The 26952-nt window shown below is 32.7% G+C and overlaps 2 protein-coding genes across 2 annotated transcripts; both read right to left on the bottom strand.

Annotated features, from left to right (window-relative positions):
- Positions 1-1477: 1477 nt before the first annotated feature.
- LOC136981776 (glycine receptor subunit alpha-2-like) lies at positions 1478-16153 on the bottom strand. Its single transcript, XM_067278150.1, has 10 exons — positions 15992-16153; positions 14592-14688; positions 4869-4935; positions 3533-3606; positions 3387-3454; positions 3087-3313; positions 2482-2564; positions 2194-2355; positions 1807-2132; positions 1478-1726 (listed from the first exon to the last, which is right to left on the bottom strand). The coding sequence occupies exons 1-10, from the start codon at positions 16151-16153 to the stop codon at positions 1478-1480; spliced, it is 1515 nt and encodes a 504-aa protein (XP_067134251.1).
- LOC136981790 (glycine receptor subunit alphaZ1-like) lies at positions 14318-25993 on the bottom strand. The gene is made up of 7 exons (XM_067278164.1): positions 25931-25993; positions 23922-23995; positions 21752-21819; positions 21446-21672; positions 20475-20557; positions 18943-19504; positions 14318-14688 (listed from the first exon to the last, which is right to left on the bottom strand). The coding sequence occupies exons 1-6, from the start codon at positions 25984-25986 to the stop codon at positions 19299-19301; spliced, it is 714 nt and encodes a 237-aa protein (XP_067134265.1). The 5' UTR covers positions 25987-25993; the 3' UTR covers positions 14318-14688; positions 18943-19298.
- Positions 25994-26952: the final 959 nt, after the last annotated feature.

Raw genomic sequence — 26952 nt, 5'->3', positions numbered from 1 at the left:
ACACGACAGTTAATCGGCTTTCAATTCGGATACAAGTAATCAGAAATCGTTTTATAATTCGTTCGATTTGCAAACTGTTGGTCAGTAGGAGGAAAAGAAATGAATACCAAACTTTGCTGAAGTTTTCATTTTATTCTAAGTTACTAGGTGAGGTCTGTAAATAGTATTGCTGTGCTGGATTATCCGCGCTATTTATTAATTACGGTAACATTTTATTTATTTATCTCGGTTAATCGAGAGTCTAGTGTACCTAGTGTATATAATTTCTGATGTTGCATTAACATTATTTATTTGTTTCGTACTAATCCATATTTACAATGCGACACGTGGGCGATCTGCCGAAGAGGTTGTCTCCCGACAGCACATTATATGGAAAACTGGTCATTATTTAAGTGTTGGACATGTGTAAAAACCACGGACAAATCTAAGTGGCCAGAGCGTTTTGAGGCACAAACCCAAGTATTCAGTAGTTAGGTTGTATTGATAGAATTACCGATTCTTCAGCAAAATTCTCTTGTAATTCTTGCTGAACCAAAATATATTCAGCATTAAAAATACCACTATAAATTTTATATTACTATATACTGTAAATGCAAAACGTTTACGAGGCAAAAAGTAATTAACAAAACATATTGCCGTCAGTCGTATTTTGGCCATTCTGTTTTATCAAATCAATATTATAGAATTCCTGTTACTAAATAAAGATCATACATATCTAAATCATAGATTTAAAAATATCTATAAGAAAGATAGTCATCAAAAATTGAAGTTCTAATTGAAACAAAGCAATGAGGAATATTTAGTAAATTCATGGAAATTTCTTTATTATACTACTTAAAAGATTAAAATAATATTGTATACATGCTCAAAATGGGCACAGCAAAGAAAACGAGCGTAATTGAAACTACTGATCATCTATATACAAGTATTAATAATTTCGTTCCGACACGTTGTCCAAGACTCCTTTGAGTCTACCTTATTCCACGCACAGTTTGGTGAAAACAATAGTGTACTGAATACAGAGCATTCGCTATACATTGCTCACTCATATTGCTTTTTCTTATATGCAAATGTATGATTAGCACGGATTTGTAAAACTCTTATTTTCAATCCACTCACTACCATAGTTATTTATACCTACGCAAAGTGCATTGGCTTATAAAGTAAATACAACATTTTCATATAAGTTATCAAAATGTCTCGAGATAATATATATAAAGATTCAGGATTACAGATCTTTCTTGCTTATCACTGACTTCTCAGTTTAAATTTAAACAATTTACTTACTTCCAGAAAGACCGTAAACACGGAAATATACAGTAGTCCAATCTTTCAATACTCGGAATTTGAAGCTTCATTTAATAAAATTGCAAAAATTTCAGGATTTGTATGTTTATTTCGTAATCAATAATTTTTAGATTAAATTCTGAAATTCGAAGCAAATGAACCATATAGCAAAATATTCTCATGCAGAAAATTAATCTTCACGAATTGCATTATCTCTACGCCCCAAGTAGTAACACCAGTAAGACAAAGCAAACATAAAAAATAATATTGGAAACACAAATCTCGAGTAAAAATCTAATCTATTCACTGATCTTCGTGGTCTCAAAGTGTTAGAAAGTTTATATCTCCACCTGCCTTCAACTTTAATTAGTTTATCTTTAGAATTACTACGTTTGTCAGTTTGTTTTTCTCTGCATTTACTGGGAGACGGCTCACCTTTCTGAAAAATATATAAAAAAATAAGTTAGTGCATACTTAATACTGTTCAATTTTACAAAAACTGTAATATTTTTAACGTACTTGTGAATTAGGCTCTGTCATTTGTTGGGCTAGTGCATATTCTATTAAAGAAGCAGTTACGAATGAGGTACAGGAAAATAACCAAATATCCAAAGCTTTGACGTAGTTAACGGGTGGACTGTACGATCTGGATTGTACAACTTGAGTAATTAGTGTCAAGATGGACGTGACTCCGAGTGTGATTCGAGCAGGAACCGCATTCACGTCCAACCAGAATGATAACCACGAAAGAACCACTACCAAACTACTCGGTACATAAACATTAATTATATTGCCGGTTAGGCGGCGAATGAAAGTAAAATGTACAGCCAAGTAACTAAAACTTCCTATTAATAGAAAAACAATATAAATCTATGCTTGAATTTGAATATAGTTAGCTTTACTTACCACCAACATATATCTCAGTTCCTTTGTGCGGTTTCGGCATCTTCACTTCATACTTCAGGGGTTGAATGTCTTCTGTTAAAATGACACTCGATCCATAATCTTTATAAGGACTATCTTCAGCATCGGCCCACTCTAACAATGCCTTTTCATTTGTACTGGTTACTGTGAGAAAACAATAGTTAATACATATTCTGAAAAACATTCTTGTAAACATTTTAATAAATTTACTATTAAGAAAAACTTAAATAAGATTATTCGTTTAAACTATAAGCTAAAAATCGTTCTTACGGAAACATATTTTGAAAACACAATGCTGAATATCAAATGGATAATAATGAAGCTTCATGGGACATGACACTCGAAAACTGTATCTGTGAAAAGAAAAATTACAGAGTAACATCCAATAACGGTATCCTATAAACAATAACTAATTTTTATGTTCTTTTCTCTCGCTGTAGTTCACAGGCTTCACTGTATTATGATTATTATTTTATAAATTTATCAGCGAACTCCTCCTCCGATATCCGTGTGATAAAGTAAGAATTTTTCTTGCGGACGTTATATCAGGGCAGTATACTTCTTCCCATACAAACATGATACGCTGATGATCCTGATATTGAATTGTGCCAGAGTGTTTCCTATACAAAATAATGAAGAAATTTCATAATTTTAATATCTCAATATCTGTGGAACGTATCATTGAATGAGAACACGAAAACCTCATGGCATATCTGAGGGCCCACTTTATTTATGAATACTTAATTCGTTAAATTCGATGCGAAATTTAGAAGAGTCCTAGTGAAATATATTGACTGTATATAGAATACATATAGATGAATTTCAAAAATAATAATCACAATATCTTCACTAAGATTAAGATTGAAAAATCATACCTAGTAAGCTTTTCAATAGTATTGTCTTGATATATTGAGATTACTGTATTCGGAATCGAAAACTGGAAAAGTTGCCCCCATTTGCTATTGTCATAAATCAAATCTGGTGTCCAGATAGATTTTGCAGCTTTCGGAGGAAGTACTTTACAATCTGTTATGTTGAACATTTCGAATTTAAGTCTGGGATCCCTCCATTTTTCTGTTTGAAACATGTGCAATCGAAAATCCTGAAAGATATAGCATGAGATTCTTCACAAATGTATAGAATTTCGTACGTTAAAGCTATTATTTATTTCTTACCATTGTCGTTTCTGTTATATCATCGATGTCGAATATCTCGAGATTTAAATAAACAGTAACAGGTTTTCCTGGTTAAAATCGGGGAAAAATTGTATAGTTAATTATATTATTTTTAATCATATTTTAGTACATAACAATAGTCTTACCTTCAACACGAGGAGGATCATATTTATCATAATCATCGGGTATTACATAGCGCCAGATCCTATCAAATTCTGCACTGAAAATGAAAATACATTTGTAATTTCTTTCAATTTTTGATTCACCAGTGGCCAAGCAATTAATTTTCCTGAACACTGGGAGTTCGCTCGTGGGTTCGCGCCTGTTATCGGGCCTGAAACGGGGCTACTTACCCTTAAAAACCCTCCCGGAAGGCATCCTCCTGGACAGATTGCCCAAGAGATGTTGCCATAACTTAACAAAACAAACTTTCAATTTTCATAAACAGAATTAATAAGGACCTTCTTCATTTTGATTCTTAGAACTAATTTATAAAAAGTTATAAAAATGTTCTTTCCATAAGAGGAATCCGTAGAAGAGCAATTTTATGAACCTTATAATTCAAATGAGTTGATGAGATATGGCTACGCAATATATGAGTAAACTGCCAAAAAAAAGTACCTTACAAGTGGCCTTCATTGGCATATTGCCCATTTGTTGTGGATTGAATTTGTGGGGCAGTTTCGCCAACAAGAAAATTAATTTTATGGGATAAAGTTGCACAACAGATGGACAATCTGCGAAAGGGCCACCTAGGTAGACGTTTATTGTAAACTGGCCCCTATTTAGTGTTTGACACATAAAGAAGTTTCAGAAAGGTCCAATCATTTAAGCCCACCAGTGGCCGAATAGATAAAACCATCGAACACCATACTTATTTGAGTGTTCGAGCCTGGCCAACAGGCTGGTTGTGCAGACTTTTTTCGAATTTTTCTTCACGTTAATAACATCAAAATAGGGGCCTATTTTCACGAAAGTCCTCCTGGAACCATACTCTCGGCACATCGACCACGTGCCCTGTCATAGTAATCAAATAAATCAAACCAAACCAATTCAAGCAGCCAAACCCGAAGGCCAGGCTTCGAACCCTCGACTAGTGTTCTGTTGTTAACTTGGTTACTGAAGGATCAAAGCAAACTGGTCCTGAAACTTAAATTACTACTAACAGTTAAGAATTTGTTTCAATTTCTTTGTGCAATGTGTAAAGTAACAATTGTTTGTGTGTTTAAGAGAATGGACATGAATAGATAATAATTTTTTATTCTATTCTCAAATTATTTTAGTATACTCTTACAAGTAGTTTTAATTCTTCAAAAGATTTAAATTAATTAAAAATTAAATTTCTTTATTAATACTTTATTAACAGAAGGAGCAAATTCGAGTTTCTTTATATATTGATCTAGGTTTCAGAATAATTCTTATATAAATGTTTATTATATTTTAAATATAATGTAGTATAATCGTATATAATTAAGTACTTACCTTAAACACAATTTACTTAATTTTAAAATAAAATATAGTTGTAAAATATTCATTTCTGTTATAAGCTCTAGAAACAGAGTAAGGATTTTACTGCTTAATAGTTATAACAGATAAGAACGACGTGACATTCGTGTAGAGCCGCATGTAATGACCAATTGTAAAAACAATAATGATTGTTTTGAGAACAATCGTTATCGAACAATCAATAGATAAAACCATCGAACACCATACTTATTTGAGTGTTCGAGCCTGGCCAACAGGCTGGTTGTGCAGACTTTTTTCGAATTTTTCTTCACGTTAATAACATCAAAATAGGGGTGTAATGATTGTTTTGAGAACAATCGTTATTGATTATAAAACAGAAACACTTGTATAAAATCATTATTTGAAAAAAGTTATTTTTGTAGCTGTTTTAATCAAAATTTTAATAATGAAATGTTTTGTCGATATATTTTATGGAATTACGTGCTGCTTTTGTTAAATTAAACAGGCTGAAAATGGTTATATAAAGCTGAAATACAATACTTTTCTATTCGGCATTTGTGGCTTCTTTTTATGCAATACTGCAAACATGTTTGTCTATACATATAGGCCAAAACAATACATCACATACAAAATTAGTCTGGAAGACACTAGTAGTATGCATTCGATACACTTTGGAGTATACTTTTTTATTTGTAATGTAAAGCTCTGATACAGTTTGGATTATATATGATTTTAACTCAAAAATTGAATAATTTTTTAATGTTACAAAATACCACGATGTACATAATTTTAAGAAAATATGATTGGTTGGTATTTTATATACATTACTTTTTAAACACAGAATTAGTGTTCTATATTTAAGCTGAAATCATAGAGATGTGGTGTTTTCTGATTACCGCAAATGTAAAATTTATCAAACAATTATGTATCTTAGATGATCGTAGATTACTGATTAACCTCCTTACTTTTATTTTTTTCTACTATATTTACTTACATTTATACAGCTGTGTTACATGGTTTGTGGTATTTGTCTCTTGTGCCAATAAAAACAAACATTGTACACGATCTAATTAAACTGTTCAAAAGTAGTATCGTAGTATTACACAGTGCTAACAGATTGCGCTACTTAACACCTAAATAGACACGGTCTCTAAACATAAGTTTAAAACACTGTACTGTGATCATCGTGATCACCATATTGGGGCTCCTTTTGTGTGTATGGTGTTTCTAGCGCGAAGCTGGAAGGCTTTAAGTAGGTTTCAAAATAAAAAGCTATGTTAATGGTTTGTATAATAAAGTACGAGGATAAATTTATTTAGTTTTGAAATGCAAAATTAGAGAAAAAATTTGGAGAATTTTGGAGAATTGCAAACGGGAGATCAGATTAAACATTTTTATAAATTAAAATTAGATGAAGAGAAAAGAAAACAATTTTCTCAAACTTTACATATTACATAAGGTAAATCTTCAAAAATATTTGCAAGAGAATATAACTTCCTTCATTTAGGGATTTTGTTATGGATAAAAACTAAGTTTAATTATTTTTATAAAGAATTAAATAAGTATACAGGTATTCCTCGCCTTACGTCGGTAATTGCTTCCAGGAGAGGCGACGTAAGTCGAAACTACGGTGAAAAACGCCAAAAATGAGCACTTAAAGACCACTAAATAAGACGACGACACAGAAAAACATGTTTTCATGTTTCGTTCTCTACGATTTATAATGATTATATTAACATTTACTGTAAATGCACATATTTTCATGTGATTTTATGTGATTTAACGCTTTTCTAGTGATATTACGACTTCAATATTTGTGGCGGATGGATTTAAAGTCTAATAAAATGACTTAAACTTAATTTTTATTTTCCCATATACTTTTTTGACAAACGACGTATAATCAAGAACGACGTAACTCGAGGTATACCTGTATTTATAAAAATTTATTAAACAGTAGACAAAAATAGAAATATTTACTTCAACTTTATTTATCGTTTATTTTATATAAAAATGATTATTAAGCAGCAATTGTTCATTAGACTATGCAATTTGTACAGTACTGTGTTACAGTGGCGTGCCGTGACATTTGACGATAGGGAAGCTGTGTTTCTGTAAGAAGCCGACTTCCAGGGGCAATCAGTTAATTGCACGTCAGTAATGGTCTAGGGTCCATTCGTACACGGGTGGTGGCTGTAGAGACAAAGACGACAGGTATCTGACAAAAACCGTTCATTTTAACATAAAATAAACATACACTGTGTACAAAATAGTTTGCTTTAGGACAATTAGCCATTCAGACGTCCTGGGTGTCGATGCGGTTCTTCGATGGTCGATCGAAGGTGGCCCCGGGACAGTGGCATTGACGAGTCTGTAAGGCACGGGGAGACTTCGTCCATTGGAGTCAGGGACACGGTTTAAGTCCGAAGTGGCACGGGTTACGGGTTGGCACAATAGACGAGAAACTGTTTTTTTTTTCTTTTTTTTTGCGCGTTGACACAGAGCGGTTTGGTTATTCGAGAACGTTAACCGAGTGCCAGGTGTCCTCGATTGTCAGAGATTATATCAATCTCCGTTCTTTATGTCATCCATTTTGATTGGTCATTCTCTCTCAATCACGCTTTTCGAGTGGTTGGTCCCTGGTTATTAAGCGTAACGAGACTCTTACCCGGAGCGCGAGAAAAGTCAAAATCGAAGACGAATTCGATCTTCTACCGATCATAGGACGACTTCCTTTCGCGATTTATGGTTTCTGCCCGACAGTTTGATATAAACAACGGGTGTCCGACTACAAACAACTTTTACCTATTTTTTTATACTAATAAATTTTTTCTTAAATTAACCGTTTTTTCGCGTCTTTCGAGACGAGTCAGACTTGTCCGAAACTTTACATTTCCATAAAAGTTTTAAACAAATACTAGAAATGACAAAAATAAACAATTTATGTATTTTATTTCTAAAATACAAATAATACACACATAATACAAATTGATACCATAGAACAATGATAGAAAAACTTGTTTTTTTAAATTTCTTATAAACTAACTCTATTCGGCCATTTTTTCCGCAAAGTCGTTAATTACTTTATCATAAAAGTCGCTGGTCGTCGACTCCGTCAACGTATTTGAAAGGTCTTTTTCTATCGAAAGCAACGCTAGCGACCACAATTTTTCCTCTGACCGAATGAATGTTTCTGGCCAATGTATGAATTTGCTTCGTGTTCTAAAAACTGCGCTCGACAGACCAGCTTCCTGATAGCACTGGTAGATGGTACCGTAAAAATTAATGATATTAAATCATATAATTCTTTTAGTACGTCTTTGTTCGGATCGACATTAAATAATTATAATATGTTTTGTGTTTAAGAGTTACTTGTCAATATAGTCCGGACACGAATATAAATATTGCGATTCGCTACGTAATTTAGATAAATCAAAACATTTTCCATAAAATTTACTTAATTTATAGAATTAAAACAATCTTGGAAAAATTGTTTTTCATAATAGTAAAATTATTAACAATTAAAAGTGATAAAAATTCTAAAGATTTTGTCTGAAAATCTGTCAATATAATTACAGTATAATTAAAAAAAATTATAATTAAATATAACTTCGCAAAAAAACGTACATAAAAATAACATTGAATATTCTTTACTTTTTAAATCTTAAACAATTCACTTAGTCAGATAGTCCCTACCCAGTGGCTAAGGGATAGAATGGTTGGAAGCGTTAGGACTGTTTCACACTATGACCGACTGGGTCGACCGGTCCGACTCCTAGTCGTATTGCCATGGCAACAGCAGTCGGTCGACAGACTGGTCGTTCCAGTCGGACAGATTTAAAAAGTTAAATATTTGTAGTCGCGTCGGAGCAGTCGGTGAGCTACAGCCAATGAGAGCTTCGAAGCTATAACCAATCAGAATTTAGATTTATCCAAAGTTAGAAAATGGCGGAAGGTAAAGTTTCTCGGAAGCTTTAATAAACGAATTTAGAAAATATCCATGGCTTTATGATATTCGGCGTGCCGATTATAAAAGCGACATTGAAAATAATAATTGGTTAGAGTAAAGCGAAAGGTATCCAGCTAAAAAATAGTCTTAAACTTCATATTAACGCATAGACGTAGACATATCTAAATGTAATTTGATACGCTGAATCGATTGGTATTAAAAAAATATTACTTACGATCAACCGTTTAAAAGTTACGAACGATTTTTTATTTCCGTCTATTTTCTTCGTTTAAGAACAACTTTATTAAGAAATACGCAGGCACTCATCGATATTAAGAAAACGAATTACTTTAATTCACCATAATACATTTCATTTACAAGAGAAAGCGACATTAAAAATGCTAAAATGGTGTCGTTAGCCCGCGAACACACGACAACCTTATAAAGACGGCCATGTTTTCTGTTTAAATTGAAAAACTTACCACGATTGGCTAGTGTTCTGATCTGTAAGACGCGTTCCGATTGGTCCTTACGAGTCGGCCACCGACATAATCGTACTCAGTGTGAATTCTTTTACTACTAGTCGGCCCGATTATAGGCTCGGGCGGGTCGGACCTGTCGGACCAGTCGGTGACAGTGTGAAACAGCCCTTACGCGTGTGTAGTTTCCACCGGCTAAACCGGCTCAGGTTGGTGCTCTATAAAGCGCATGCGCCAATGCCCTCTGGCTGCTTTACACCATTGTTATTCTCGCCGTGAAAGCTGTCTCGGAAGCGCTTCCATTCCGCCACTGACATTTGAATATACAATAGAAAACTTACCGTTTTTTTCACATGTGGTGTAGAATTTTTTAATAAGATACATAATGCAATTATAACAAAATACTAATTTTAATTAATTCAAAGTACGTTAAAATACAAAAATTTATATTTTAGAAAATACAAGGGAAGGTCATTGAAAGGTAAATGCGGCGTTTCCACCGCTTCCAATGACGGGAGGCCACTGCTATGTTACATTGCAGTCAATTACTATGAAATATTATTTTATATGACTGAAAGTTTTAATTTCAATTACTATATTTTATTTTAAAGTGTGTTTTTAGTCCACAAACAACATATTATAACATTTATTCTGTTTAATAAATCTTTATTTTAATGTGTCTGTTATTTTGTTTAATAATTACATAATGTTATACTACTGTCAGAAAATTAAAACTTTACCACTAAGTACTGATCTGAGAACCATGCTTTAATGTAATTTAAACAAGGTTAATTAAAACCACTTTAATAATGCATACCGCAAACATTTTATGATAAGCGTTAAATATTAAGGCAGTTTATGTACTGCATTTTTGATTTCATCTAACAACAAAATATTTAAATCTCTATTAATAACCTGTTACTGTATTTTCCAATTTCACTAAAACTGTTAGTAAACAAAATGCATTATGTTCACACTAAATGCAGCAAGTAGCATTATTCGTATCAAAATACGAGTTTATAAAAGCAATAATAATTACAAAATATGCTCTAAATTTTAGTTGAATTTTACTTATTCAACATATTCAAGCAATCTTTTATGGCTGTTGTTCCTGATAAAAGAAAGCATTGACTAGAAGAAGAAAATAATTTTCTGTAGTCTTATAAGCAAGAAATCAATTATTATTATATTACAAATCTCACACAGCAAAAATCTTCACAATAATTAATAAATATTGATAATAATTTAATTAATATAAATGTTTTTGAAAAATAATTGATTAGTGAATATTTCTTATAATATTATTCTGGAGACCTAGAGGGGTTAATTAAAGCTAATTAACCTATTAATTCAATTATAACCCGAAAGGAAAACCCAGGGAAAAACTGGATCTTCAATGGAAACTTTCTGGCTGCTCGCCAATTGATAAGATAACATCCCCATCTATAACATTCGATTATTAATGATGGGAATCTGTCAAACGTATGGAATTATGAGGTAAGACGAGCCACAATAACGGATAGAAAATATCCACAATTCGTCAAAACATCCGATTCTTGACAGCCTGTATTAGCAAAACCCAGACTTGGCTCCAACTTAAAACACATTAAATTAAAGTCATCTGAGACAGCAATCACGAGGAATGCGTATAAAAAGAGGTCGGACTCGATCATCGAGGCAGACATACCAGGAAAACCATACATGACGACGCCATGTTTCTGGCTCCATAAAGGCATAAAGGCATAAAGGATCCTCGATAAATACGCCTCAACAAATATAGAAGACCTGCTCGCACTTTCTCAGAGGTATTATATTAGAATGTATGTAAACTCTCTCTCTCGGCCGACTTAAATTTTAAGTTTAGAGGCAGTATATATCCCACAGATATCGAATAGGGATGCGTTATGCGTATACCGGTAGTTGTAGCCGTAGGCAGTTGTTGTAACTCACTCTATGTTCTATATTAAATTTGTTGTTTTGCTTACTGGTATCAGTTATTGCTCAAAACCGATTTACCCTATCGACTTACCATCGCTCTCCCCACTCGACAACTAGTCCTCCTATTTAAAGCCATCCAGTGACAAAGAGAGTGGGTTTTACCAACCCGACGCCACTCAAAGGTTAGGGGTTCCCCGACCCGCGGATTATCAAACAATATTATGTGGTTCTTGTGATAAATATATTTTTTAAATTTGAAAAAGCAATGTTTAATGTCCTTAACATTTGTTTTAAAAAAAGCTTCTAAAATGTAAGCAGATAGTGTTTTTTCTTAATTAATGTACAATCGGAATACAGAATACATTATCAAACAACAAAAAAGGCACCTTGGAACAAAAAATATATATATAACAAGAAATCCAACTAATTGAGATCGAATGAAACAAACAATCAGCTTCGCTCTAGAAACACCACACACACAAAAAGCCCCAACATGGCGACTGCCGTAATGCATCACAGTGTCGTGTCTTCACCTTATGTTTATAGAGCTTGAAATAAGAGTCAATTTCCCATTAAAAATTTCTCTTGGGAAGATGTGGATTATCCTCTCTTACATTGCCTTAGTGACTTTGTCCATTCATTCATTCATTCAGGGGTTACGAAAACGTTTGTTATTCATCACTTAGTGGTAATACAAACCGGTTAGTAGTTGCAGTGAGCCTTAATTATCATTATTCTGGTGTGGCAATCAGATATCGAAAAATTCTCTAATTAGTCTCGGAAGAGGAAGAACCTAATTCTTGCATCCAGTGAAAACAGGTGAGATAGGCTATAATCTAACAATTTTAATCTTTTCTATCATTACTTTTTGCTCGAGCAACACCGTGCTCATCAGCTAGTCTTAATATACGTGCACAACAATACTTCATTGGATATATCAAGCAATCCACCAATCTGAAAATCATGAAGGCAGCCTTCAGAAAATGCAGAACTGACCTATATTTAAAATCCTAAATCATTTTTTAAAATATTTTATTGTATTTGATATAGACATTTTTAAGATTACATCAAATCTAATCTGAATTTCAAGATTTCAGAAACGTTTTCTTTTCTTTCAGTAAAAAATTTAAATTTAAAACATATAAAAACTCAAAGAGCTGAATTACTTGCTGCTTCCTAAGATTCTCTCTTTGCTCATTATATATAAATCCGCCAAAGTGTAAAAATTGTCGAAGACAATTTCATTTCATAAATCGAGTTATAGCGACACACAGTTGCTATAACGTTTAAACTTATTTTCAGTATTGGGGAAATTTTTATAGAAATTATCATCATAATACAGATGAAATATTGTTGATCAACTCTTTATTTACACTACAAGTAATGTTCAAAATAACCACTCAGTCGGTTTGACGAAAAACACAAATTTTATATTTACAATAAATGTACAAAATAATCCAAATTAGAGTTACAATTAATTATGCACAAACACTAGTCTGAACAACAACCGACTATTCCCGTACAAATTCGTCGAAAGAACTCCTTACGAACAAACAGACTTGTAATTAACAAAACCTCCGAGTCAGGAACAAGTCCGTACTAAACCACGTAACGTCCAACGAGAGAGTTAGTTAGCACTTCGATAACGACGATCCCTCCGATCCGATCTTCCCGATCACCTCCGATACAATCACACGATGCCAGCCGATCGCGATACGAACTTAAATAGTCGACGGCGTTCGAACCCTGCTCCAATCGAATTTGAATGATCCCGCAACCGCCGCCAACGGTCACTTCCCGCCGGCCAATCGTCCGTCGTTCGACGATTTGAAACTTAACAGTTCTTCCCACGGAGGTTCCTAACGGTCGTTTCTACCGGCCGATCCTAACGACTTTTCCGTTATGAAAGTTCGTTATAACAAACAGGTGGGAATCGCGCGTCTTGGCGATTCCATACCTTACACTACATTTTCCCAACAGACACTTATAGAATGGCATCATCATCAAACATAATAATAAATATGTATAGAAACGTCAGTCAGAATAGCCAGACATGAATTTCTAGAGTTACTAGAAAGTAACAGTTGTTAGAACTTTCGTGACATTTTTAAAGCTCGACAATAAAATGAGAATTCTGATTGACCTTTGTGTCTTGCGTACCAAAATTAATTAAGGAAAGGATTTTACGTAACAAAAATTAATTTTCATGTCTTTGCTTATCTTTTAATGTAGTTATTTTAAAAATTTATTATTCAAAAGTAATAATAACAAAAATTACTATACATATTATTTTAAATTATACATATTTTAATTTAAAATAATTTTTACATAGAACTCCAATGACAAATTCACAAAAGAATAATATCTCAGTACTATTACATTTAATCATAACAATAAGTAGTACCACATAAGTTACGATTACAATCCTAATGCAAACTATTTACATTTGAAAGAAGGGTGAAAATTTGAAGCAGTATTTATATATCTTTATACATCATTTTCACCCCTAATTTTCATTGGTTTACTTTGTTTATGCGAAATATTAGTGCAATTTGATCAGGACTTTTCCATGAAGTTGGCAGACATAAATGAAAATGAAATCGATAATGATTAATTGCCGGAATTGCCATAAAAATTAAGATCCGTAAAGAATTCAAACCCGGTTTTTTCCAGATTTTAAATTCATCTGACATTCCACGTTTGCATGAATATAAAATTTCTACAACGTATCCTTAAAGTCATGCGCCATGGGCAAATGTAATTCAATGGGATATTCTATTTGAAGATAATGTCGACACAAGAGAAATACGCTACTCGTTATCTGAAGACATACTTTGATGTACGGTTTTCTGGATGACATGAACCTGTATAATGGTTCGCACGTTGTCCCAATTTCACACTGCTGAAGCTGGAAATCACTTGGGCAATCTCATTTATGAGCATCACTTACTCATTTAAGGACTAGAATCTCTGGCATGTCAGGCCGTGACCCCTGTGTCTCGCAAGATGTGTGAAGAAATTAAATCATTCGCCCGAATCTCTTTGTGTAACAAGACAGCAATCGAATGAACATATCATCTGAATAGTTGTTTAGCGACTTGTGGACAACGTTTATCCTTCGATCTGTACTTAATTATACCAGGATTATTATAAAGAATGGCAATTTAAGAATCATAAATAATTAGAACAATGTGATATCGTTTTTAATATATCAATGAAAACAACGATTTCAATGGTTTAATATCTTACTGCGGAAACTCAAATAATGCCACCAATAATAGGAAGAAAAGAATAAAAAAACTGTTGGAAATAAGAATCGAGAATAATAATCAGGAGCATTCATTGTGGTTTGCAACTTGAAAACTTTCCAAATACCACAAAGTTTTCCTTTCATTTTTTCAGTTTTCTCTTCAGAATTTTTACGTTTTTCTGCCCATTTTTCAGTTTTCTTAACTGGACGTGGGGAATTACACTGAAAATAATTTTTAACAGAATTAATTTATATATTTCAAGTTAATATACATTTAAAGTGGCTCAAAAGTCATTTTCCGTGATATGTCACCATTTTAGACGGCAGGACAGCTTATATAAATCCTGTCTATAACAACTTCATTGAATGCAACCGAATAACTAATATATCCAGATAGATATATTGAGCCCTCGTAAAGAAATTAATGAATTATAATCTAAAAGTTTATCCTAAGTTATAGAGGAATATAAGTAACGAAACGATTAGAATATCTCTGGTTTATGAAAAGTAGGCATATCATTCTTTTAGGGCGTACTTGTTAATAAGGCCTATCTGTGTTATGTCTAGGAGAGGAGTGGGAGGAATGGGACACTTTTGGGGAATATATGTCAAAAACATAAGCAAAGAAAAATCTCTTGAATCTTTCTTTTTCAGCTTGTTAGTTTGAACCATCTGTATCTTCTAAAAAGCATTGGAAGTTTCAATGAAAATATTTGGTAGAAAAATTATAAGTTTTGTATGTTGTGACAAGTGTCCCACTCCTCCCTAATAAAAGGGAGGAGTGGGACAATTAATAAAAGGATGGGAATGTTCATAAAAGAATAACAAATTCGCATAAAATTTGTATTAAAATACTTAATTAGCAAATATAAATACTTTTTACTGATGCGTGTGTCTGTACAATGATAGTTTTACTGAGATGGTCATACTATCAGCACAAGGTTTTGCTGTAAGTATCCTATAGTATTTTACAACAGCATTTTCTCGAAATGCTTGATTTGGGGAATTAAAAGAAAATTTTATTGCATGATTATAAATAAACAATTTATTCAGAATACTGAGAATAAACATTTAACTGAGAACATAAGATAATGAACCAACAATAATGGCAAATATTTATTAGACATTGTATGCAGAAAAGTTAATATATTTTTCATAAACAGATTTCAGTTGTTCCAACAAGTCATCAATATTCTTTCTATTGTAGCTAGTAGTTCTTCCTAAGCTAGTGGCTTCTGGTGATTGCAATGAAAGCTGTGAATGACGCCCCATAAACCCCTTGAACCAGTTATACCCTGCAGTTTTATTGAGATTCCAGATACAGGGATATGTTTTATTCGAAGCAGCGGAAAAACTTTCGAGCCATATGCCAAATTTCTTACCTGCACTGTTGTCAGGCCATAGTGCATTTACTTGCAAGTCATTTCTTAACTTTTCTTCTTTCTCCACAGAGAAAACCATTCCACAAATGAGGTTAAACTAGAATACTACAGACTCCTTGTCTAAATGCTATTAAATTTTTTACATGTTTTTCTGGTGCTGATTTTGATAAATTCATGGCTTTAGCAACTTTCCTTATACTTTTTCCCTCGTCACAAACCATGTTCACTGCTAGAAAAATCACACTGTTGGATGCTGTTGCTGATGTTGATTTTATTGGATCTTTCTTCTTCCATTTATGTTTCATTTTTCCGGAAAAAAAACAAAGACTATAAAATTCAATACCACAATCAGGAAAATTATTACATTATACAGTGTCCCAGCCTCCCAACTGGGAGGTTTTGTATTATACTTACTATAACTAAAGATGTGGAGAAAATAGCAAGAATGTAATATAGCAAAATTGCACTATTAAAATGTTGCTTTCAATTCTTGTATTAAGCATTAAATGTTATCTTAAACATAAAATGTTAGATTACATCAGATATTAGTATTAATATTTACCTGAAGCACTGTAATGTAATTTTATCTTCTAAAGCCTCTTCTGTTGAAACAATTCATCAGCCATCTTATAAGAAAATACAAGTGCTGTCACTCTTACATGAGGACAAGGAAAGAATTACAGTATATAAATAGGAGATCAAAAAATTCAAGTGACCCCGCATCCAAGTAACCCATTCCTCCCTTCTCTCCCTTATAGCTTTTAATCAGATTGAATAAATACCATTATCTATAGTTTCCTGAATTTAAATTTAATTTATTGAAACTTTTGGTTTCGGTATCGGTCTTTTATAGCTTTTATGCAAAGCAATTTTGTATTTTTCTGAGGTTTCAGTAACGCACCATCTTATTTTAAGCACTAAGGCAAATTAAGGTGAAACTGGATATATATTAATTTTATCGTGTATTTTTTATATCTATTATAATTACACTTATTAGATATGTTGTAAATTTAGGTATTTTAAAGCGAGAAGTAGTATTTTTAAATACTATTATAGAATGTGCAGAATTAGCTCCTAGTACTGTAGTTAATTAACGACTTGCAAGTAATGCTGTCATGCTGTCAACTGGTAAATTTATTTATTATACAATAATTCGAAAAATGAAAATAAATCAGAAATGTTAACATTATAGAACACAAAAATTTTATTCACATAAAATAATTAATAATTGCCAGCAGAAATTAACGAAATGTAAGTCGATGTTCGGCTTCTCTGCGAGATTTCCCGCTGAGCGATCAGTTCAAAAAAATTAGTGTTTGCTCCTGGGATTGTGTCAATGATGCAAATTGAGTTTTAATGATGCGAAGTTATTACATGTAATTGTTAGCTTTTTATTTTAGTGTAAATTAATACTATAAATATATTAAACAAAAAATTTAACTTTTATCAAATTCGGGTCTATATTGTTTCTAGGAGTCTGTCGTCTGCAGATGCTCTCCTTAAACAAAAATATTCACGGAGAGGTAAAATGAATAATTGCCCTTTTAGCCTCTCTATTATGCATTCTTGTAAGCAGAAATAAAACAAATTAAAAAGCAATTCCACCTTATAAGTTGCTTTATTTTTTCGTTTTTCTTTGTTGCCGATAAAACAAAGACATTTCTGTAAGTCCGCCTGTGACAAAATGGGTCTTCTATTTTTTCTTCAAGACCTTTGCATTGTATCATTTGCAAGACTTTATAGTGTAGCCAACTTAAAGATAAATTTTTGACGGCTTTTGTTCATGAAGCTGTACGCCATATTTTCATGCCTTGTCTTTATATTTTGTGTAAATTTATTTCTTTATCTTCATCCCAACGTCTGAGGCCATTTATTCTAATAGATTCTTGTATTAGGAAACACCTAACCTAACTGAAATCGATTGATAAGTAATATATTATGCTAACAGATGGCGCTAGAAGTATCAATCGATTTGAAAATTATATGAGGTTGAGAATCTATTGATTATTTTTGCAACTTTTCTATGCATAATTTTGCCAGGTATCATCAAAGAATAATAAAATTAAAACCAAAAATCATTCTTAAAATTTCTATTTTTCGCAAATCCATACACTCACGCACGCGTCTAAACACATATATGCTCAAGAGATTTTCTCATAACTTCAAAAATCCTAAATAATTTATTTTTCTTTCCCGGCTGTTTAACACAAGAAAAGTATGGCAAGCGATCAAAAAGTCACCCTCAAGGTTTTTACATTTTTATACTCCACGATATTGAAACAACGTGAAATGCAGAAAATTTGGAGATTTTTTCTGTGTTTAAATGTTGGTGTGTTTGAGAGGAACAATTTACTGGATTTTTTCTATAGAGCTCATGCCCTTTATAGTGGTTTTTATCAGACGTTTCAACTCCGGCAATAATTTCCATAAAAACGCATTTTAAATCTAAAGATTAAATAACACACAGGTTTTCCGATTTACTTCACAATTTAGGCCATCTGACAAAACAATAAATAGCAATTATAGGTCTTGAAGCTACTCCTCCTAAATTTTACACCTTCTGCTGACAATACGCTTTCGATTTACCATACTCTTCTTTCGTTTTTATGCACGTTAAATTACATTAATTGAAATTGAATTTATTTTTTTAACTTAAATTAAAATTTTATTCTATAGCCTTTCTCTCTGGTCTGGGTCATACTCAAGCAAGACTCAAGCCCGAAATATACGAGCTCGGTTTTCCTTCCTCTTGTCAGCCTCGACTATGACTGAAAACATCCTCAGAGTAAAGAATCCATACATCAGTTTATTTATATTCTCTGTTCTCACATCATTACTCTAAACGATTTCGAGTGTTTGCAGTGTTTCCAAAGAACTTTGCAGTTTAAATATGAATTTGAAACCTGCTCTTTACCAAAATAGTTAGATCGCGACAAATAGCACAGGCGTTATTATTTTACCTCATTATTAATAGGGTGCAATGAGACCATACACTAGACTGGATTTTCTTTATCGTACACAAATGTCAGTAATTTGTGCCCATTCCATAATCATTTTGATATACCTCGAAAATAATCAATACATTTTAACTTACTTTATTTTTAATTTCCACAGATTGGTGAGCAAATGCGTATTCTATCAACGAAGCTGTGACGAAAAACAAACAAGCGAAGAGCCAAATATCCACAGCTTTTACATAGTCCACCGGTGGAGTGTACGATCTAGACTGCAGCATTTGAGTGACGATGGTAAGAAGAGAGGTAACCCCGAGTGTAATACGAGCGGGAACTGCATTCACGTCTAACCAGAATGATAGCCAGGACAGGGTTACTACTACAGTACTAGGCAAGTAGACGTTGATTATACTACCCGTTAATCGCCGAATGAAAGTAAAGTCCGCATACAGATAACTGTAATTACCTGTAAGCAAAAAGAATTATCTTTGTAAAACTAATAATAATACAGTTTCGTAAGAGATTTGTAAGAAAACTTTCCAGTCGTCCAAACTTCGATTTTGCTACGAGGTTTGGGTACCTTCATCTCGTGTTTCAATGGCTGTATGTCTTCCATTAGTGCAATACCTGGCCCCAAGTCCTTGCATGGACTATCGTCGACATCGCACCATTCCAGACGTACCTTTTCTGCCGTATTTTTTACTAAAAATTACATAAAAGTGCTTCAATATACAACACAAATATCGAATTTTGAAGTAAAATTTTATACTATAAACATATTGTTGTACTAATTCAACTACATTCTACTATAAAATATTCAATTGTTGACTTGGTAAGTTTAAATATATTTTACAGGGCTTCAAACGTTTCACGTATTCAAACATCAAACTCTAACAGTAAAAACCGTATATTAATTCAAAATTATAATAAAATATACAAGTAAATAACAGAATATAATGTAGAAAATTTAAAATAATTAATTGTTTTAAAAATAATACTTGACTTTTTCATATCTTCGTCTGAAATTTGTAAAAATAAATTCGGGTATGATCTAATTTTTGCAAATTACAGTACAAGTTGCAAGTGTATTGTAAGACATCTTCACATTTGTACAATAAAATGGATTCCTGTTGTTCAGGACAATATGCATTTTTATGTGTTAATCTCGGTAAACGTATGAGTAACAAATAAATATTACACTTTTAATGACTCAAATATACGGTTTTCTATAATAAATACAAATGAACTGATAATTAGTTTAAATATCAAACAAAGAGCTAAATTCGTTTATTAGGCTATTAATATTAAATAATTATTAAGCGATTTGGGAAAAGGTATATCTCCGAGCCGCCATCTCTTGTTGAATATAATACAGCAATTATAAAAAATTAACTAATTCATACAGATAGCAACGTTTCTGCACTGTAAGCAGGAGTTACGGGTTCGATTCGCTCTCCAGGCAGACCTTTTCTTCCAGAATATTTGAAAATTAATTTATTTATAATCGTTATCTTTCAAAAAAGAGACGCAGGTCAAGCGGTCTATCACCTGCCAAATTGCTTAGTAATTATTAAATTTTAATAGTAAATAAAAGAATAGGACTGTTGTTCGTTTGCCATATTAGCACGATTCATAGTCAGTACGTGTTAAATTAATTATTAAATTTACTTACACAAAGCAATTTTAAATACACAATCTTGAATATCGACTGGATAACGATGTAAATCCATAGGGCATGCCACACGAAAGCTGTACCTATTGGAACAAAAATTATGTACTTATCATTCTGAATAAAACATTTGTTACTTGTTTTTACGTGAAGCTATTTAAAATAAATAAAACTTAATGATTTGATCTAATTTTAAAATATAAATAGGGCCTGTATTTTTGTCATTATTACTTTCCCCACTGATATATTTAACAGAGGGAAAGTATAGCGATCGGTCAAAACTGACTTTAAAAGAGTTTTTATTTTCGCATTTTTATAATTATTAATATAAAAGATTTTCATAAAATATTATATCAGAAGGCGCCACAGCAGTTTTAAATGTTGCTGCAGGGAAAGTTATTTAACCCGTTGCTGGATTTTATTATTATTAACGTCTGATAGAAGACCCATGTTGTCTGTCATAACTCCAGCAAATAATTAAAAATAAACTGTTGATTCATAAACTCCATTAGGTTTAGATACACGGACACTTCACAATGTTTATCAAAAAACTTATTTCAGTCGGTACGTACACCTGTATTTGTGTAAGTTTCGGGCTGCATAGGCCCCTTTTCAGCCGACATAAGACTTCAGATCTTTAAGGATTTTCCTTGGAAATCTATACCGTTTACATTATCACATAACTGCGATCTCTGCAGGTTTTTGCCAAAGGTCTGGTAAGGCTCTACGGAATAATAAAAGTTCTTATCTATAATATAATTTAATAACCTAAGCTAAGTGCTTCTAAGCAACAATCAGGCAAGTAACCAAACCACGAAACAAACTATGCTCTTGGTTTGTTTACTTACCTGCAGTGTCGTAACTAGCTTTTCGTGCAAAATTTTATTTTTGTCCTTCCTTTTTTTTGGCATCAACCAAGTTACGGTTGCTCTTTTACGTGATACTTATAAGCACGTCTTTTATTTCAATTTTACCTTGTGCTTTTTCGTAAGACGAGATCCTTAGTTATTAAAATGAAAGTATTCGGTATGGAATATTGGAAAAGATGACCCCATTTAATGTTGTCAAACATCAAATCCGGAACCCACAGAGTGTCATCTGCGGAAGGAGGAAGTACCTTTGACAGTGTTAGATTCAGAACTTCGAGTTTCAATCTAGGATCTGTCCAATACGCATTCAAATAGAAGAATATACGAAAGTCCTGAAAATTAAGAAATATTTCTATATAATTTTATGTATACGCAAATGATAGAAGACAACAGGAATGACGTGTCATTTACCATCGTTTGCTCTCGTATTTCATCCACATCCATGATTTCCATATTGATATAAACTGTAACAGGTTTACCTTAAAGTAAATAGATTAATGTAAATTATGTTAATATTATTTATAAACTAGCAGATAGGCCCGGCGTTGCTCGAGCAAAAGTAACGATAGCGAAGATTAAGATTATTACGTTATAGTCACAGAAGAAAAAGAGTAATTTCATCAACAAACTAAATATTTCTAAAGAAAGGTCGAATTTGAAAATCGAATATTTTAATATTGTACGATTTTCACGACGTGTTCTGATTATATCTTTCGATTTTCATCGAATGTTCTAAAGAAGAAAAGTCGAGAGAAACCGAACTAATCTGTTTAAATTTGAAAAACGAATATGTTCTGACATATTACTCTTTTTCTTTTTTTTCCTCCAGCGCATGTAAATCTTGCACGTCGCTTTCTCTTGTTCTCCATTGTTACTTAACACTTCCATTGTTGATGGAAGTGTTAAGACTTAATCCTGTCCCTCTCCCCGTGGGGAGAAATTTCGAAAAATCCCTTCTTAGTGTGCGTTCTCCTGACATACCCTAACTGCGTACCAAATTTCAACTTTCAACTCATAAGCGTTTGGGCTCTGCGCTGATTATTATTATTATTATTATTATTATTATTATTATTATCAACTCGTCTCGATTATATATATAGATTGACGATCAATGCACGGAAATGACAATAAATATCATTTCAAATTTACTGCAAATTAAATTATATTACGTGGGCCTTAAAATTATCTTCGGCGTGCTGCTGTGACAGAGTAGATGAAACCACTCAACACGCAGTTAGTCGCGGGTTCGCTTCTTAATTATGGGACGATCACATAAAGTTTCTCCAAGTTCTCTTGGCGTGTCTAACACCTAAATACAAAATCCTATCGAGAGGTACTACACTTGGCAATCGCCCATTTGTTGCGTGGCCACATCCCATCAAACCATTCATCTCCGTGGATTTTCAAGTGGCGAAGCAACCAGCTACATCTAGATACTATATATATTAATACACGAAACTTTACCCACTCATGTCAGCTTTGTCAATTAATTAGTGAATAAAAAGTTTCCACGTTTGGCATTAGGTTACATCGATTAATTGTCACCTGAAGATGTATTATAGATTAATATATTACGTATAACAGTGACATGTTGAAATGGTAAAAACCGCTACACTGATCCACGCCGATAGCTGGCAGGGCAGCAGCTATTCACATTGCATGTCGTTCACTTTGAGGGGTTTCGCATATTAGTGTGTATGGTATTTGCTACATCACTCATACCCATTCAATTTCCGGTCGAACTCGGCGTAATAGATATTTCTTTCTTCAATGTTGGGTGGCCTTAATATATGCAATTTATTAATTTAAAATATTATATTGTAAGTCACGTATGAAATTTTATTTTAATAATATCATAATAATATACCACATTATGACATTTCGTCTCGCAATAGTATCATTTATTGTTGCGCTTGTATTTAACTAACGTCTGATAATGCCTTTCAAACTGATAGACGTAAACACAGAAATTATTAAATTCATATCGTTTTAGAAAAAGCAAACAAATTATAACAATTTAATGTATTTATAAAGATTGGAATTATAAATGAATATTTATAATCGTACCAATTATCATGATGCAAGTGCACGCGAGTAATATTTAATAGTTTCTTTGGGTTTGATGAAAAACATCAACGCAACACATGGTCAATCCGCTAAAGATAGTGCCCCCTGTGAGAAGTTTCTACGGGAAACTGATGCCTATTTTAAATGCGCGGCGTGAAGAAAATTCGGAAAACTCCACGTGGCAGCCGGTTGTTCGGGGAAGAACCCATGACTAGTGTTATCAACTTGACCATTGGTGGGCACTTCTTACTGGTTCCGATTTATAACTCTGATGGTTTTATATTATTGTGAAATTATTAACAAACAGACCCGATATGTCGCAGAGACAGGACTCGACACATCCCAGATATGTAGGGCCCTATAATCTGTGATATGTCGTGACCCATCCTATCTAGGACGGGCTACCTTCTTGGAAAATTAAAACTTTTCTCTCGCAACGAGACGAAGTGTAAAAAATTTCGTTTTAACGGTGTTTGTACCGATTAAAAAGCAACAATTATAAATATTTTCTTACCATCAACAAGTGGAGGCGCGTAATTATCATAATCAGTAGGTATGATATTCATCCAACTGCGATCCAGTTCAACACTAAAAAAAATAATATTATTAATTACTGTAATTACCTTAATTTTGTATTTATAGCGCTATAAGCTATAATATAATCTGTTATATGTTAGTGTCTCGTCCATATTCATCTTCAATTATCATTCTTCATCCTTCAATTATTCTGGACGACTCTCAATGGGGCTAGCAAGCGCGAGAGGATGATGAGGAGCGGTGGCGATACTGGATAAAAACTAATTTTTACTTTCATAAATTAACTCATAAATAACTTTTTTTATTTCTAATACTAATTAATATTTTTCACTGTCAAAAATTCAATTCTAAGTGTTAAAATATCGAGAAAAATTATTGATTTTCTCGACGGTAAAACGTTGCCAGGTCCGGAGAGAGTGTGAGCAGGAGAATTTCCTCTATTTCAAAGAAAACTTAAGCGCCCATTAACAATTGAAACTGGTTTATGTAATCTTGAACAAGAATTTCAAGAATTAACTTTTACCAAACTGAATAAAAAATTCCTGCATTTACTACAATTTTCCTTAACAAACTTCCACGTGAGCCCTCCTGATAGACAAAGATTATGCACTGCTTATATAGTTTCAGTACAATTATCTGTTATTTGAAACAGAAACTTGGATATTGAAACTAATGGCAATAACAGACTAAACAGACTTCTGTGGAGGGCCTTGTGAAAATTCTACTATAATGCAGCCTACTTTATCATTCCTTCCTTCTTTTCGTTTCTCACTTTTTTAGTTTTATTTTTATTATTTTCTTATTACGAAGGCCCTGATCACGTGCTCGGTTTGCCCGCGCATAAATCTTGCCCTGTTGATAAAACAACAGCGACTCAATTTTTCTTTTATAAATTAGTATAGTTCCTTTCTCACGTATTTTTTTACTTTTAATACCTCGCACCTTTTTGAACACTAATTGAAGTATTTATCAATACGAAACAATAGTTATGTATGTTAGAGCTTTCGTCGACATTGGGTGGATTACATTTAAAATTCATTTTATTTAATACATCATAAAGTTTATGTAATTTAACTCGAGTTTTTGTAGACTATATTGATTTAACCTACATTTAAATTAGCATGCAACGCGTTAGGTGCAGCATACGAGTATCGACTGATAGTATCTAAACTGAGGAATTACTGTTTCGATAAACGATATGCAAGAGTAATACAAACGCCTTAACAATGCTACAAATTACACTATTCTATAAAATAATAATATGTTATAGAACAGTTGTTTGCGTGATAATGATACAATAGCTGACGTGTAATTGTTCTCATCACCTCGACACAAAATCGATCAATTATCACCGCTCGAACCTAATCGATATAACCTTATAACTTGACAGTTAAAATTGAATGATAAATAAATTATACACTGTGAAAATAAATTCTAGAAAAATACAAAATGAAAAATCGTTATGGCTTTCTTCCATTCAGGTGAAATTTTATATTAACAAGAAAATTAACGTGTCATAGTAAAGTTGTTGGAATTAATACCTGCATGAGACACATGCAGAAATGCACTCAGTAAACACTCTTAACCTACGATTTTACGAGCCGCGTTATAAGTGATTTTAAAAAACAACAGAACTTGTTCTAACTACTTTCCATAATACCGAAGTTTTGGTATCCAATAAGAAAATTTCCTAAATAATATGTCCTTTATTTCTCTCTTACATAGCGTACCTGTTCCCACATTATACCGTTATATCGAGGACATTCTAAGAACTTCACATAAGAAATAAAAACACTACAGCATTCAACTATAGAAGCCAATTGTTAGTTAAACAATAGATTATACATACATTTCTTACAATGAAGAACAAACGAAAGCAGTTTTAGTCTTTAAACATCTTAAATTTACTTCGACAATTTAATAAACTAATTTATTAATTTTACTTTTAATAATAGAATTTTAAAATAGTTTAAGAAAAGATTTTACCTTCGACCCAAGTGGGTTAAGCACAAAACGGTGCAAAGCAGCAGCACAATTGTCATCGCTATCAAATGCTATCATATCACTCGGATTTACCAGCATGCGTCGTGAATTTTATTTCTCGTTTATTATTGATCAAAACAAAAATATGTTACGCGAGTTGTAATTTGTTTACACAAAAAGTACTTACGCAATAAATTACGCTCACTTTAGACAATAACGCATAAATCAAAATTAAATGTTTCGCTTCATTACTGATTAAGTTTTTAACCCTTCCATTCCGTGGGCACTAAGGGGGCAATCTTGTAACTGATGTACACAAGTATCGACTCGTTGTGACCCTAAGCCAGAACATATAACACGCCTTATTCCTACACCAAATCATGATACAGGTAAAAACCTGAGGCCCTAACGCGAGGCTTAAAACTGCAGCTCGTTTAGCTTATGTACCAATACGGCCACGAATGTAACCGGCCTGATTTTTCTATTTTAATTGTTTGTGTTAAATTTAAACAACGTTTGTTTTGTTTTTAGCGTATACTATTGTATTGTAACAAATCTTTAAGAAAGTTTCAATCTGCAACAATTAACTTCCCATAACCAAGCTTAACACGAAATTACCGAACCGCCAATTTTCCATAATGGTTTTGGTACAAATTGTTTATATGCAAATGTATGCAGCATGTCCTATAATGCCACCAAACCATGTTTGCTCGCATGTTGACTGCAAAATATCTTCCGGGAGGCAGAGTTTTCATATACAAACAATTGGATGCCGGATTGAGGAAATTCCGCTGTGTCCATTTTAACGAGAATTAATAAAGCAAACAAACAAACCACAGCTGAGACTATCGTATAAAGTGTAAGAATTCCACTCAGGACTGTACACAGTACTTAATTTAAGTAAATATGTTACGGCTTTGCGTGTGAGCTTTACTTGTTCAATATAATAAATATTCAAATCAATTTTTCATTTAAAAAAAAACATTCACTTTATAAAATTGATATTCAGAAACTAGAAGAAAAAA

This window comes from Centruroides vittatus, unplaced genomic scaffold, assembly GCF_030686945.1.
Source record: "Centruroides vittatus isolate TY-2023 unplaced genomic scaffold, ASM3068694v2 contig_794, whole genome shotgun sequence".
Taxonomy (NCBI): domain Eukaryota; kingdom Metazoa; phylum Arthropoda; class Arachnida; order Scorpiones; family Buthidae; genus Centruroides; species Centruroides vittatus.
The sequence above is the reverse complement of the archived record's forward strand: the minus strand, read 5'-3'. Positions and strand labels throughout refer to the sequence as shown.

Coding starts and splice junctions, on each gene's coding strand:
- LOC136981776 (XM_067278150.1), bottom strand. CDS start 16,153: ATGAAACATAAATGGAAGAAGAAAGATCCAATAAAATCAACATCAGCA. Junction 4,936..14,591: donor AATGAAAGGAAAACTTTGTG/GTATTTGGAAAG, acceptor CTCTGTTTCTAG/AGCTTATAACAGAAATGAAT. Junction 2,356..2,481: donor TGTTTTCAAAATATGTTTCC/GTAAGAACGATT, acceptor GTTTTCTCACAG/TAACCAGTACAAATGAAAAG.
- LOC136981790 (XM_067278164.1), bottom strand. CDS start 25,986: ATGACAATTGTGCTGCTGCTTTGCACCGTTTTGTGCTTAACCCACTTG. Junction 23,996..25,930: donor TTAACCCACTTGGGTCGAAG/GTAAAATCTTTT, acceptor TATTTTTTTTAG/TGTTGAACTGGATCGCAGTT. Junction 20,558..21,445: donor GTCTTACGAAAAAGCACAAG/GTAAAATTGAAA, acceptor TTGTTCCAATAG/GTACAGCTTTCGTGTGGCAT.